The sequence below is a fragment of the Peromyscus eremicus genome, chromosome 8a (assembly GCF_949786415.1).
Source record: "Peromyscus eremicus chromosome 8a, PerEre_H2_v1, whole genome shotgun sequence".
Taxonomy (NCBI): domain Eukaryota; kingdom Metazoa; phylum Chordata; class Mammalia; order Rodentia; family Cricetidae; genus Peromyscus; species Peromyscus eremicus.
The window spans coordinates 11,143,409-11,158,573 of NC_081423.1; the positions used below are offsets into that span (position 1 = coordinate 11,143,409).

Consider the following 15,165-nt stretch of genomic DNA (forward strand, 5'->3'; position numbering starts at 1 on the left):
GACACCCTTGTTGTCCTCTTAGCTGTACTCTTGTCCACTACAGCTACAGGCCATGTGCTAAGGCAGCCTGAATGTGGAAGGACACTTTGGTTCTACAGGGATTCCAGTGTATTTATCTCTTCCTAGCCTTGCTAGGGGCTTAAGGATGCCTTTCATCCTGCTGGCAGGTTGCCACCTTTGATCAGGTCCAGTGGCAGGATCGCAGCATGTGATTAGAATACTTAGTCCTTATGTATGCACTGGCAGGCTTACTGTCTCCTGCCTTGTGGGTAGCTTATCTTCAGCCATGTAGAGCTTGTCCTGGTCAGAGCAAAGGCTGCCTAGCCCTTCCTTCTTTGCTTACCTTTAAATTCTTGATTTTCTCCCTCTTTCTCCAGGCTTCTCTGTTCTCTTTCTACTTTTCTGATTTTAGGACTTTATGTGTACTTCGCTTGAGCACAATTTCTAGACCCAGCCATAGGACTTCTCAGCTTTGTGTGGGGTGGTATGTGTGTATGTAGAATAACTTGAGTGTATGCATACTGAGGTCAGAGGAGAATTGCTCTGTAGATCGTTACCTCATTTCCTTAGAAAGTATCTGTCACTGAACCTTGTGCTAGGCTGGTAACCAGCAAGCAACAGTCCTCTTACCTCCTCTCTGTCCAGTGCAGCAATTACCAGCACTGGATTATTTTGTGTGAATGCTGAGGATCCAAACTCGGGTCCTCATATTTGACCATCAAATCCTCTTACCCACTGAGCTATCTCCCAAGACCCCCTTCAAATTTAATCCTTCCTTTTTAGTATCTAAATTCAAGTATCTCTCAGCCACTTGAGCTTCTGTGTTGGGGAAAGATGATTTGATGCCTTTCTCCTGGGGATAGTGTCCCTATGTCCTCTGGTAATACTTGGAGGAAATGGCCACGGTGTTCTTAGTTCTCGCTGTTAAGTCTCAAAGTAAGGTCTTGATGCTTTTCTCAAAGCACATGAAGTAAAGAAGGAAGTGGGGACCATTAATAACTCCTCAAGCCTTGGACCTACAGTATGCCCCATGCCCAAGGGAATCTGCTCATGCTGGGCCTGTGCTGATATTGGTCTGTCCCTTTTGCTTCTCTACAGGACTATGACCTTTGTATCAATTGCTACAACACCAAGAGCCACACCCATAAGATGGTGAAGTGGGGGCTGGGTCTAGACGATGAGGGCAGCAGTCAAGGTGAGCCACAATCCAAGAGCCCCCAGGAGTCCCGGCGTCTCAGCATCCAACGCTGCATCCAGTCCCTGGTCCATGCCTGCCAGTGTCGCAATGCCAACTGCTCTCTGCCATCTTGCCAGAAGATGAAACGAGTCGTGCAGCACACCAAGGGTTGTAAGCGCAAGACTAACGGAGGATGTCCAGTATGCAAGCAGCTCATTGCTCTTTGCTGCTACCACGCCAAACACTGCCAAGAAAATAAATGCCCTGTGCCCTTCTGCCTCAACATCAAACACAAGCTCCGCCAGCAGCAGATCCAACATCGCCTGCAGCAGGCCCAGCTCATGCGCCGGCGAATGGCTACCATGAACACCCGCAATGTGCCTCAGCAGAGTTTGCCTTCTCCTACCTCAGCACCACCCGGGACCCCTACGCAGCAGCCCAGCACACCCCAGACACCACAGCCCCCTGCCCAGCCTCAGCCTTCACCTGTAAACATATCACCAGCTGGCTTCCCTAATGTAACCCGGACTCAGCCCCCCACGATAGTGTCTGCTGGGAAGCCTACCAACCAGGTGCCAGCTCCCCCACCCCCTGCCCAGCCCCCACCTGCAGCAGTGGAAGCAGCTCGGCAAATTGAGCGTGAGGCCCAGCAGCAGCAGCACCTGTACCGAGCAAACATCAACAATGGCATGCCCCCAGGACGTGCAGGTATGGGAACCCCAGGGAGCCAGATGGCCCCTGTGGGCCTGAATGTGCCCCGTCCCAACCAAGTCAGTGGGCCTGTCATGTCTAGCATGCCACCTGGGCAGTGGCAGCAGGCACCCATCCCCCAGCAGCAACCAATGCCAGGCATGCCCAGGCCTGTAATGTCCATGCAGGCCCAGGCAGCTGTGGCTGGGCCACGGATGCCCAATGTGCAGCCACCAAGGAGCATCTCGCCAAGTGCCCTGCAAGACCTGCTGCGGACCCTGAAGTCACCCAGCTCCCCTCAGCAGCAGCAGCAGGTGCTGAACATCCTCAAATCAAACCCACAGCTAATGGCAGCTTTCATCAAACAGCGCACAGCCAAGTATGTGGCCAATCAGCCTGGCATGCAGCCCCAGCCTGGACTTCAGTCCCAGCCTGGTATGCAGCCCCAGCCCGGCATGCACCAGCAACCCAGCCTGCAGAACCTGAATGCAATGCAAGCTGGTGTGCCACGGCCTGGTGTGCCTCCACAGCAACAGGCAATGGGAGGCCTGAACCCCCAGGGACAGGCTCTGAACATCATGAACCCAGGACACAACCCCAGCATGGCAAACATGAATCCACAGTACCGAGAAATGGTGAGGAGACAGCTGCTACAGCACCAGCAGCAGCAGCAGCAGCAACAGCAGCAACAGCAGCAGCAACAAAGCAGTGCCAGCATGGCGGGGGGCATGGCAGGACACGGCCAGTTCCAGCAGCCGCAAGGACCTGGAGGCTACGCCCCAGCCATGCAGCAACAACGTATGCAACAGCACCTCCCCATCCAGGGCAGCTCCATGGGCCAGATGGCTGCACCAATGGGACAACTTGGCCAAATGGGGCAGCCTGGGCTGGGGGCAGACAGCACCCCTAACATTCAGCAGGCCCTACAGCAGCGAATTCTGCAGCAGCAGCAGATGAAGCAGCAGATTGGGTCCCCAGGCCAGCCGAACCCCATGAGCCCCCAGCAGCACATGCTCTCAGGACAGCCACAGGCCTCGCATCTCCCCGGCCAACAGATCGCCACATCCCTTAGTAACCAGGTGCGGTCTCCAGCCCCTGTCCAGTCTCCGCGGCCCCAATCCCAACCTCCACATTCCAGCCCATCACCACGGATACAGCCCCAGCCTTCACCACACCATGTTTCACCCCAGACTGGTTCCCCCCACCCCGGACTCGCAGTCACCATGGCCAGCTCCATGGATCAGGGACACCTTGGGAACCCTGAACAGAGTGCAATGCTCCCCCAGCTGAATACCCCCAACAGGAGCGCGCTGTCCAGTGAACTGTCCCTGGTTGGTGATACCACGGGAGACACACTAGAAAAGTTTGTGGAGGGTTTGTAGCATTATGAGAGCATTGGGTGTTTGTTTTTTTGTTTGGGGGATTTTATTTTATTTTATTTTTTTGTTTTGTTTTTTTTTTCCCCCCTCCCCTTTCATGTTCTTGGACTTTTTGTACTGAAAATCCAGGCATCTGGGTTCTTTTTATTAAGCCTAGATGGGACTGTGACTCCCAAGCATGGAAGGGTGGATTGATGCTTAAAGAAACAATACAAAGAATATATTTTTTTGTTAAGAACCAGTTGATTTAAATATCTGGTCGGTCTCTCTCTCGGCTTTTTCTCTCTTTTTTTTCTTTTTTTTTTTTCTGTTTGGGGGGGTGGGGGGTTGTTTGGATTATTTTTTGTCGTCATTGCTGGTGACTCATGCCTTTTTTTAATGGGAAAAACAAGTTCATTATATTCATATTTTTTATTTGTATTTTCAAGACTTAAACATTTATGTTTAAAAGTGAAAAGAAAAATAATACTCAGAAACCGGTTCCAGAAATAATGCATCTTATAATGTGTCCCGATAACGAGCTGATGTTGCGGGAAGATTTTTTTCTATAGTGAACTCTGTGGGCATCTCCAAGTATTACCCCTGGACGATAGGAATTGACTCCGGCGTGCACACATGTACACACCCACACACATTTATCTATACATGCTGGCTTAAGCCAGCCTCTTGTCTTGCAGATGTAGAAATTGTTGCTTTGTTTCTCTGATAAAACTGGTTTTAGACAAAAATAGGGATGATCACTCTCTTAGACCATGCTAATGTTAATAGAGAAGAAGCATTCTTTTCTTTCTTCTATGTGAAACTTGAAATGAGGAAAAGCAATTCTAGTGTAAATCATGCAAGCGCTATAATTACTATAAATAAGAAAATTCAAGAAGATTCAATCACTGTATAGAATGGTAACGTACCAACTCATTTCTTATATCATATTGTTAAATAAACTGTGTGCAACAGACAAAAAGGGTGGTCCTTCTTGAATTCATGTACATGATATTAACACTTAGTGTTCGGGGGTTTTTTTGTTATGAAAATGCTGTTTTCAACATTGTATTTGGACTATGCATGTGTTTTTTTCCCCATTGTATATAAAGTATCACTTAAAATTGATATAAATTACTGAAGTTTTTAACATGTATTCTGTTCTTTAAGATCCCTGTAAGAATGTTTAAGGTTTTTATTTATTTATATATATTTTTGGAGTCTGTTCTTTGTAAGACATGGTTCTGATTGTTCGCTCAGAGTGCAGAGGCCGGGGCTGCAGTCATAGTTGCAGCGTGAGTGGCAGCTGGGAAGTGTCCCAGGCTTGTGGCCACCAAGGGGAAGGGGGGGAGGTCCCTGTGCAGAGTGAGGAGGCATCTCAGCATTGCCTTGCATATTCAATACTCACAGGTGAATGTCACCCATGCCACAAGGGACAGTCACCGCTGGGTCAGAAACAGCACTTTGCCTCCAGCCCACTCTTCCTATCCTCCTCCTCGTTGGCCAGCTGCCCCTGTGGGGAGGGCTCCTGCCCTTTTTTTTCCAGACAGCCCCCCTTTCTCTACCCAGATCCCACAATCAATGCAAAGGGTGCTCCAGGGACTTGAGGTGGTTCCTGACCTCCCCTCCCCAAAAGTTCAACAGGGAGGTTACCTCCATCAGCCTGCCCCATGTGGCCTCATTAGGGCTTTGCAGGCCTGGTGCCGCCCTGGGGGCTGCTACTTCATGGTCTTACTCGCTCATGAAGTCCAGTTACAGGTGCCCCTCCTGAGCAGGGGATGGTAGCTCCTGAATACTGTAAATGTCACATCTGAGAGGAGGACCACTGACGGGGGAACTCAACCCCTAGCCTGCTGCTCCCAGGGAACTTTTTTTTTTTTTAAATACCTGTCTTCCAACAAAAGAGTGGTCTAGATGGGGGTGGGGGCAGCTAAATTTAGAAATCATGACCCAAATAGCCTTCCTTTTGGCCTTTTAAGTTCACAGAAGTATTTTCAAAATTCCTGATACTTGGAAATCTAAATTTGACGAAGCCTTTCAAGATTAGAGTTTTGAATGTAGAATTTTGAATCTTGGATTTTAATACTGTGGATAAGACCAGGTAAGGAATAGGCCATCATCTAACTTCCCCCAACTAAGCGCTGTCCCAAGTCCTCCAGAGGTGATGCTCCGTCCTTGTTCAGCCTGATGGGTCCTTGCACATTCTCGGCTCTCTTCAGAATTCCCTTTGCTGCCGATCGGGAAGCCCCAAGCCGTGTGTTCAAACAAGAGGAGGAACTGGAGCCTCAGAAGAGCTGCTCTCTCAGTCCCACGCAGAAGGTGGCACTTGGCAGTGTGCAGCCTTTTAATGTGGGCGATGGGGACATCCTTTTCAGGGTATCCTGAAGTTCAAAGCTATGTACCAACCTCCTTGGAGTCTGCATCCTGTGCAGTTGTCCATCTGGATGTCGAAGGATGTGGCTGAGGGTGTGGGCTGTGGATACTATCCCTAAGTTTGTCCTAAGGAAATTTCTGTAAGAGCTGGAGTGCCCAGACACTGTGTCTCATGCTGTATACTTAAGAGGAGAAGAAAAAAGTCCTATATTTGTGATCAAAAAGAGGGAACTTGAAATGTGCTGGTGTTTATAATAAAAGCTGGTAAAACTGCTTGGATTCAAAGGTGGTTCCGATTGGCTAATGATCCCCTTAGCGTTAGCTCAGCTGCTGATCATTGAACAACTGAAGATGCCTGGTGTCAACCCTACATGCATTTGAGGCTCTTAGAAACTAGCATTTAAGAACTGAATGTTATGTCCACAGATGACATGCTATTCTGCACTGTTGGGGTGAAGACATGTAACTTTCATTTGGTTTCTATTAAATGGGGCCAGCTGGGCATGGTAGCCCATGCCTTTAATCCCAGAAGAGCTAGAGCTAGAAGAATCTGGAAGACCTCAAACCCAAAGATCCATATAGGGAGTTAAAGGACAGCCAGGGCTACATAGTTAGAGACCTGTCTCAGAAAGGGGAGGGGCAAAGGTTGCATTTGAATCAACGTTTAATTTTAGTGTTGCATGACAGAGTAAGCTGGTGTTTAAAAAGACAACACTTCTCATTAAGGTGATTGTGAGTTGGTAGCCACTGTGATGCCAGGAAATATAATACAGGACAGTGTATTGGGAAGCAGTTCTGTGCCCAGACATTGTAGCAAGCCTGGAGAATGTAGAAATAAGTCTGCCCATTTGGGACTAACAATACACAGTAGCCTGATAAGTACTGGGTGTTTTCCATACATTGGTCATTCTAATTGTGTTGTGAATGCTAGGTGCAGGTGGAGAACAGTTAGTTCACACTGGAGAAATGGTTCAGAACCCAAACTAAAAGCAGACTCCCAAGGAGTTCAGTGAGTGCGTCTGCAGCTGACCTAAACTGTCTAAAACAGTGCTTTCATCGTGCTCACCGGGTTATAGAGAATTTGTTAGAAATCTTTGATAATTCACTTTTCACTAAACAAAAGTTCAAAGGGAGTCAGGCGAGCCAGAATTGAGCTCCTGATGGACCCCACTTTGTCCATTCTACAAAATTCCTACTAGAGGCTTGAAGCTGAGATGGCCTTTGGGTCTTTCATCTTGTATTCCATGGCTGTTGTCACAAGGAAACCTGCAGGCTGACATTTCCCATACTTGTAGGTTGATCTATGAAATTCAGATAAAGGATCCTGGGAGGAGAATGATATGGAAAGTTCCAAGTTAGAGTGAGAATCTGAACACAAAGGTCCTTTAAAGTCTGTTGTGTGCAAAGGGGAACTGGAGTTGTTCCTGACATCTTACGGATATTTTCCCTCCTGCTGCCAGGACTCCTTTATTATCTGTGGTACTGCCCGGGACTCCTGAGATGTTGGCACAGATATGGGCCACTAAGACAAGATAGATTCCCATGTTCCTGGAATGAGCACTAAAAGAAATTACTAAAGTCCCCAAGCTGGGAAGTGGGAACAGGCAGGGCAAGAGGCAAATGTCGAGATGTCTGAAGTGGGCCACTGTTAGACAACCACTGTAGTTGGAGCTAGAGTGTACAAAAGGCCCTTGGAGTTTTGTGGGAAGTCATTTCCTGTTCCTGACCCTTGATAGATACATAGGTCCAAACTTTGGTTTTCCGGGAATGGATGGACGACAGGAGGGCCTCGGTTTGGATTGCCTGCAATGCAGTTGGTTTACAATGAACAGACCCTGCATCCCCATCCTTGACTAAAAAGCCCAGGTTCTCCTTTGCCAAATGTCACTTCACCTTTTCTAAACATTCTGCTCCGAGCCAGATATGGTGTTCTATAGATTGCTCTGTCAGCGCTGACAGAGAGGACGATTCCAGAATGGGGAATTAAAGGAAAGAACTGGGAAGTGTCTCGATCCCTCTAGGAATAGTATTCAGGGAAGCTATTCTGTGTGGTGACATGACTGGGACCCAGGCAGGGTAGGGTAGGTGATGCAGGGCCTGTGGGCAGAGACAGAAGCCAGAAACCGATTCTAAGAATCCCAGAAAGGACATGGTAGGACTCTAATGAGAAGTGTGGGGTTGGTAGTGGAGGATGTGGGTCTACAGGAGCAGAACTGGCTGTGGAGTGGGGATAGCCGTTAGGCGTTCAATAAAATGTCTTCCTCAGCTCCTCTCCACCTTACATTTTGAAACAGTCTTTTCGCTGAACCTGAGGCTAAGAGATTTACGTAGACTGGTTGGTCAGCAAGACCTGACCAAGGATTCTCTTCTCTTTCTCCCTAGTCCTGAGATTACAAGCGCACATTGCCCTGTATTTTCTTGGGGACATCAGGGTATCAAACATTTCCAGACTGAGCCATCTCTCTGGCCTCCTAAATCTGTCCATTCTTTTTCTATTTTCCATCTATAAATCAAGAATGTGAGAGCTGTTCTTGACATATTCAACCTGGAAGCATTCCTACATGCCTGCCCTCTGCCAACATTTCAAGTCTATCCAGGATCCAGGAGGTAACCGCTCCTGACTCAGAACTTCTGGATTTTTTGCATCACCATTTACAAATTATAAGTAAATGGTTTTGTGTCGCATGTACCTACAGTTGGGACTAGTGTCAGGTAGCAAGCTAAGCAACCACGTTAACATTTTTGTAAAATTTGATCATAGCAAAATATATTTAGCAAGTGAGAACCTGTCACAAAGGTGCCACCTGGGCTTTACTCTAAGATAAGAGCATTAATAGGCAATCTGTTTAGGAAGTGGCCAGAGAGTTTGGATCAGGCGTTCGAGTCCAGGTTTATGGCCTGGATCCCCAAGCAAACTTCCAGGCGGGAGAAAAGTCACAATAAACGGGTAAGTCCACTTCTGGAGTTGTTGGTTACTGAGTTCACGTTTTGGTGAATGATAGTCAAACCTAAAATCTCTTTGTCATTGTAGCTTTTTGGCATTGCCATAGGAGACTCTCCCCAGTGGCCCAAACGCATAGAAACACATGGTTGGGTAGGTCCCGCTCGTCCACACTCCAGCCTGGGTAGTGACATCTCGAGAATGGGATACTCGCGCCTAGGCGCACCCGAAGCTCCGGGGACACAACCGCCACATTCTCCACGCCCTTGTCTCTGACATCCAAGGTCAAAAAGTCCGGTCCTCAGGCCCCCGTGCTGGGGTTTGCTCCGACCGCGTTTCCCCGCGCAGGCAGAGCCTTGGGCAGCCCGAGCCCGTCGCTCGCCATGACGTCACTGCGCCGCCCCTGCGGAAAGCCTCCCTCACGGCTCGTGGCTGTTCGTGGCGCTTGGGACGGAGGCATGGCGCGCGAGCTGCGGGCTGTGCTGCTGTGGGGCCGCGGGCTGCAGGCTACACTGCGGGCTCCCACGCTGGCGGGTGTCCGGCGAGGTGAGCGCGGCGCAAGAGCGCAGAGGCAGCGTCTGAGGCCGTGCGCTCTCTTGACTGGTGGGAGGCCGCACAGCACGGGGGCCGCCACGTTGGGACGGGGACAGGGAAGTGCGGTTGCTTCTAGGGAGACGAGTCGCAGGCACCCCCAGCATGGTCTGGTCAGCCCCTGGCGTTCCTGATGGCAGTCTCCCGCACTTGGGTTCACTGGTTCGTTTGCACGCAGCTGTGCACACGCTCAATTCCCGCAGAGCTCAAGCCCTGGGGTAGAAACTGAACAAAACCAATAGTCACCCCGGACTTCAGGAAACCGGTGAACTCTGAGGGGTTGGTCCCTGCATCCCCAGGGTCTGGAATTAAAGATACAACAGGGAATGGAGAGAGCAAAGGACCTTAATCTGTGCTTTCCACCCTCTAGTCAAGTAATGGTGAAGGTGTTAGCGTAACATACACAGAAGGTATATGTATTTACAACTTTTTACATAAAAGGGCCCAAGTCAAATATGAATTGTGCTAAAGAATCTTATTCGAAGTTTCCACCGTTCCTTACACAACTTTTCATGTTAGCATATACTGGTACACGGTACAGTGGCTTTTCCAACAGCTAGCTACTCATCCTCCACTAAATGCTCTGCTGAACACAAAAATTGTTACTGTGTGGTAAAGTTTGAGTGAGTGCTTTAGTCTTGAGGAACGTGTATTCAGTTTAGAATTGATGTTCCAGAGTGCCGTTTTTTATTTCTTAGCAGATTTTGCCAAATTGCGAATCGATTTTATTTATTTATTTATTTGTGTGTTTGTTTTTTGAGGCGGGGTTTGTCTGTGTATGTATTCTCTAATAGCAAAACTGCCTTAAGAGAACTCCATAGTATCTTCTCCAACATTTGAGTATGCCTAAAAAAAAAAAAAAAACAGTGCACAGTGCCTAAGGGTCAGTGTGTAACTCAGTCAGAGTTTCTGCTTGGCTTGCATAGGCCCTCAATTGGTCCTCAGCACCACCAAGAACATTAAAAAGAGCTTGCTGTAGAAGACACCTTCTGTGATTCGCATCTACATGGATACTAGTTGAAAGACTGGTTTACTCCTTTAACGGTGGATTGGCATCTTCTCTGATTTCCTCTTTGTACTCTTGCATCATGTTCTGCAAACACCTCCTTGGCCTTGGCTAGTCGGCCCAGTTTGTTCACAAAGGCTGACTCCAGAGTCCCCCCCGAAGCATATCTGCAAAATTTGGTGCTCCTGTTCACCGACTAGGGTTCCCTTTTATTTCCAGCTTCTGTGGTGGCACTAATTCTCCTTGGGTATTAGGCAGAGAAACTATATACGATTTGGCCACTTCATTAAAGCTCTGATTTCAGTCTGCTTCCATGTTGTATCAGCCCTCCAAACCCCCTGCTGTTGATTGATTGATTGATTGATTGTTTCTCCAGAGCAGCCCTGGATTGTCTTTGTGGTGGTCCTAAATTCACGGTTGTCATCTATAATAAACTTGTCCTGGTAGGATACAGCTCAGCCAGACAGGAAGTGACACTCCATGTAAACTAGCTCTCACCTGTATCATAGAGATGATCTGATTGAAATTTCTAATTTCAGAAAAACAGCCAGCGTGTCTTCACAACTTAAAACGTTGCTCACCCCTGAGGTGCCTTAATGAAGCAGAGCTCTAGTAAGAACAGTTACAGGTCTGTAGGAAGGGTAGGTAACCTTTGTGAAGTCAAGCCCGTACCATAGCTCATGTGTTTTCTCTCCTACCTCACTTGAGTGGCTCCTGTGGTCAGGTGACTTTTTTCCCTTGAAAGCTGGACTGAACAACCTCTGCAAGGTTTCCTACTCCCCTGAACCAAAAACTGTTTTTGTTGGAACTCAGTGATGCTGGGTTTATATTCTCAGAAAGATCTACTTTTGTAATATGAGAATTTGACACCAGGAAATGAAAGCCTGTCCCTGTTGTCATTTAATGAGATAAATTATATATTAACGAATTAATAGAAGGGATGCCCCAAACCAGTACACAAAAAATAATTTGAAATGAGCAGCATAGAAAGTGAGGGGATGAATTCATAGTAGGGAGGGATTACTATGAACAGTGGGCGAAAGCAGGCCTGGGAGGACACCACAAGAGGCCTTGAGCCAGGTGTGCAGTTCTTGTGGAAAGAGGGATGTGGTTGCAGCGAGGGCAAACATCATGGACACTAGCTAAGAGTGTGTGAGTGCGTGCCTACACAGTCAGCAATGTCAGTCACATTATCAGTGCTCCTCTGTGAGCTCCAGGCCATCCAGTACTGTAACAGGAGAAGGCTGGGGCCTGCCTTTGAGGTTTGTGGCTTTTCTTTAGGGTGTGGGGGAAACATGAAAACCGATATTGTGCAGATAGTGTGTTTAATGTCTTATTCAGACACTATATTGGGTTATTGGGCTATTTTTCAAGGAATAGAAAGTTCAGCTAACCTGGAATTAAATCTGGTCCTCCCCACTTTTTAATGGGTGTATTTTACAAAATACACCGGAAAAACATGCAATGCTGCCTGTATTGGATGTAATTCTGGCCACAAGTCTGCACACTCCTTTGCAACTGGACCTATGCTGGCAGGACTTTACTTCGTCTGTATTGTTTACTGTGTCCTCTGCTTTTATCTTCAAAAAAAGACGCACCCCATCTCTTCTACCACACGACTTTTGCTGTCAAATTACCACTGCTGGATGGACCTTTTTCTTAGATCTAGTTTGTCTAACTGTAGAATCACCATCTCACCCACACTAGCAGCAGGAAGTCGGTTCAGCTGTCTGTTGGTTCCCTTCACAGAGATGGCAGACACATTCTATCTTAGCTCTCCAAATGCTAGCATTACAGCTGTGCACCATTCAGATTATTATTTGTTATTATTGTGAGTGCAGAGGACAACTTTTGAGAGAGCAGCTTTCTCCCATGTTTATGTGGGTTTCGGGAGTCAGACTCAGGTCACTGGGCTTGTGTGGTAAACACTACCCAGTAAGTCATCTTGCCAACTCCCCCAAATCATTTTTAAGACAGGGTCTCATGTATCTCCAGCTGTTCCTTGAACTCTTGATCCTGTATTCCTGATCTTAGTTGTATCTCTTCTGTCTTCTGTCGTCTCTGAGCTCCCCTCAGTCAGTCTGTCCATCTGGACTGCAGCCCTGGGGAGGAATTCCAGCCAGTGGTCTTCTAGGATGTCCGTCAGTTTAAGGATTATCTAATGTTTTCTTATGATTAGATAGAGACGCAGTTTTGGCAAAAAGATAGCAGAGGAAGGATAGTGTGTCTCATCATGATGGCAGGTCTCCTGATGTGGGAGTCATTTAAAAAGGAGACCTGTCCTTTTCCCTCTACGATAAAGTCATTGACTTTCTCTTTGAAATCAACAAATGGTTTTTCAGGATACACAAATACTGTATAGTTGTTTGTTGACATCTGTCAGTAATTTCTGTCTGCCACAGATATGAGTGTGATTTTTCTACTTGTTTTCCATCATTCCATGGCAATTTTCTTATTAAAAAAAGGTTGTCCTCTCTTCCCTGTACATCAAATTCTGGATTCTATTTGTTAGACTGAAGTCTGGAGTAGCTACTGTTACAGTTTTGCTCAGATCATCCCAGGTTCTACACTAAAAGTGCCTTCGGGTTGGAGGTGTTGTTCTGACTCACCCCTCGGTGCTGAGTCCTTCATCACTGTCTGGCACCACAGAGTTCTAGGCTCACGTGTGCACCCACCACACAGAGCACATGTTCCTTTTACTAGGAATGGCAGAATGGTTCCAGTTTGCCTGGGACCAATGTGTTCCTAAGAAAGGGGTGACTACTAGACAGCTTGAGAAGGCCCTAGCCTGAGGGTGCTTGTTGCTGCCAGGGTGTTATCATCCGTCAGTGGACAGGGTTAGGAAATGCACCCGCACAGGTACACACGCTGTGTGTCGGCTTTTATTTCCGGTCTCCATGACGAGGGATCTACGTCCTGGTCGTGTGGTACCTTCACTCCAGGGCAGCACTCAGGTCCTAGCCCTTCCCCTTTTCCTGTTCCAGCTTTGAGAAGCCAGGCTCATTTCACAGTGTGTTAGTGTGCTTGACCTCAGTCTGTACCCAGGACAGTTTCAGACTGGACAACTGGGGCTGGTGAAGAGCCAGTTTTACCAAGCTGAGCACGTGTGTGCAGTCCTTTGGAGGTCAGCTTTGTAACCTGCAGTAAAAATGACATTTTCTGGTAAAGCCTTTACACATATGGTCATCTTCAAAAACATTTTTAAAATCATACTGGAAAACTAATTACTTGTAAACTCGTATCATATTCACCAAGTCTACTCATAGCAGGGACTACTACATTATCTTCTAACTGTTGTGGGAGGGAGAGGTACAATTTCTTTCCATATCCCTTATGCTCACATGGCCTGTATCCTGAGTGACAGATGATAGACCTTCCATGTCTTTGACATTGACTTTGACAATGCTCTTCAATATTGTGGCCTTCTAGCATCACATCTCTGTAGAGATTCTTCAGGGAAGGAGCCAGCAAAGCCCACTCTTCCCGAGTGTTTTAGTCACTGTTCTTTTGCTGTAAAGAGACACCATGACCACAGCAACTCTTTTCGTTTGTTTGTTCATTTTTTGTTTTTTTGAGACAGGGTTTCTCTGTGTAGTTTTGGTGCCTTTCCTGGATCTATCTCTGTAGACCAGACTGGCCTCAAACTCACAGAGATCCGCCTGCCTCTGCCTCCCGAGTGCTGGGATTAAAGGCGTGTGTGCACCACTGCTGCCCGGCTTCCACAGCAACTCTTATAAAGGAAGATGTTTAATTGGGGCTGGCTTACAGTTCAGAGGTTTAGTCCATTATCGTTATGACGAAAAGCATGGTGCAGTGCAGGCAGATGGTGCTGGAGAGATGTTGAGAGTTCTACATCTGGATCAGCAGCAGCAGGAAGAGTGAGATACACTAAGCCTGGCTTGAGCTTCCAAGACCTCAGAGCTGCCTGACCCTGACCCCCATGACACACTTCCTCCAACAAAGCCACACCTCCCAGTAGTGCCAGTCTCTCTGAGCCTATGGGGCTGCTTTCATTGAAACTACCACACTGAGTGAAGTTCACTTGCACAGCCTCAAGGTCGCTGCAGGCATGTTCCAGGAAGGTATGAGCCCCCTGCCTGCTGTGCTTTATTCTGTCTATTGGCATAGTAGTTTGTTCACGTTACTATGGCTCTAGGGGGGGAAAAGTGTATTTAGAGATGGTTCAGCTGTTAAGAATGTTTATTGCTCTTTCAGAGGACCTGGGTTCAGTTCCTAGCACACCTACCTGTAACTCCAGCTCCATAGGGATCTGATACCTTTGTTTAGCCACTGGTCATGTACACTCATGTGCATATAATTCATACACAGATGTTGGGAGCACAAAGGTCCTTGTGCTCACAATAACACTAGGGAAACTTGGAATGTTAAACCTGTGGAAAACATGTATAGCCTGTTTTTCCACCCAGAAGGCTGGGAATGGAGGTGGTTAATAGCTCTGTGTTCTGCACTATCTGTAGGGCAAGGTCATGCCAAGCTCCCACGAGCAGAACCAGAGGTAGCTAATAGCCGAGATGACCTCTACACTATCTGTATGACAGAGGCCAGGTCCTCCTCTAGGCCTTAAGATAGCACAAGTAGACTATCAATAGAACTGAGAAGAGTTTTGATCTGATTATGCTTTCTTGTGCACAGGGGATTGTGTTACAGCAGGAAACCTTTCCCCAAATTGTACTGTACTTAAATATGCCTACAGTAAACTGCCCAGTGTCAGACTCTAGAAGTTTGAACCAACACTGGCTCCTGAATCGTGTTGAACTGGATTTCCTTCTTCCCCCTCACGGGTCCTTATTCTGCCAGCCATTGTGTTTCAGAGACACACAGGCACTCAAACTCATTATTTAAAATAATAAAAAAAAATAGTTACATTTATATTTGTGTGTATTTGTGGGCATTTGTGTGCCATGGCACACATGTGGAGGTCAGAGGATAACTCGCAGGAATTGGTTTTCTCCTTCCATCGTGCAGGTTCTGGGGATTAAATTCAGGTCATCAGGCTTGGTTACCAAGC

General features: G+C 47.4%; 2 protein-coding genes across 3 annotated transcripts in view; both read left to right on the forward strand.

Moving 5' to 3' along the window:
- Positions 1-5,871, forward strand: part of Crebbp (CREB binding protein) — a 138,868-nt gene extending 132,997 nt beyond the window's left edge. For both annotated transcript variants that reach the window (XM_059270101.1, XM_059270102.1), the window contains one exon: positions 1,099-5,871. In XM_059270101.1, the coding sequence (XP_059126084.1) occupies positions 1,099-3,249 (2,151 nt within the window). In that variant the 3' untranslated portion in view covers positions 3,250-5,871. The remainder of the gene's footprint in view (positions 1-1,098) is intronic.
- Positions 5,872-8,954: 3,083 nt separating this feature from the next.
- Trap1 (TNF receptor associated protein 1) overlaps positions 8,955-15,165 on the forward strand; it is a 32,692-nt gene continuing 26,481 nt past the window's right edge. Inside the window, exon 1 of the mRNA XM_059270103.1 lies at positions 8,955-9,085. Within this exon, the coding sequence (XP_059126086.1) occupies positions 8,998-9,085 (88 nt within the window). The 5' untranslated portion in view covers positions 8,955-8,997. The remainder of the gene's footprint in view (positions 9,086-15,165) is intronic.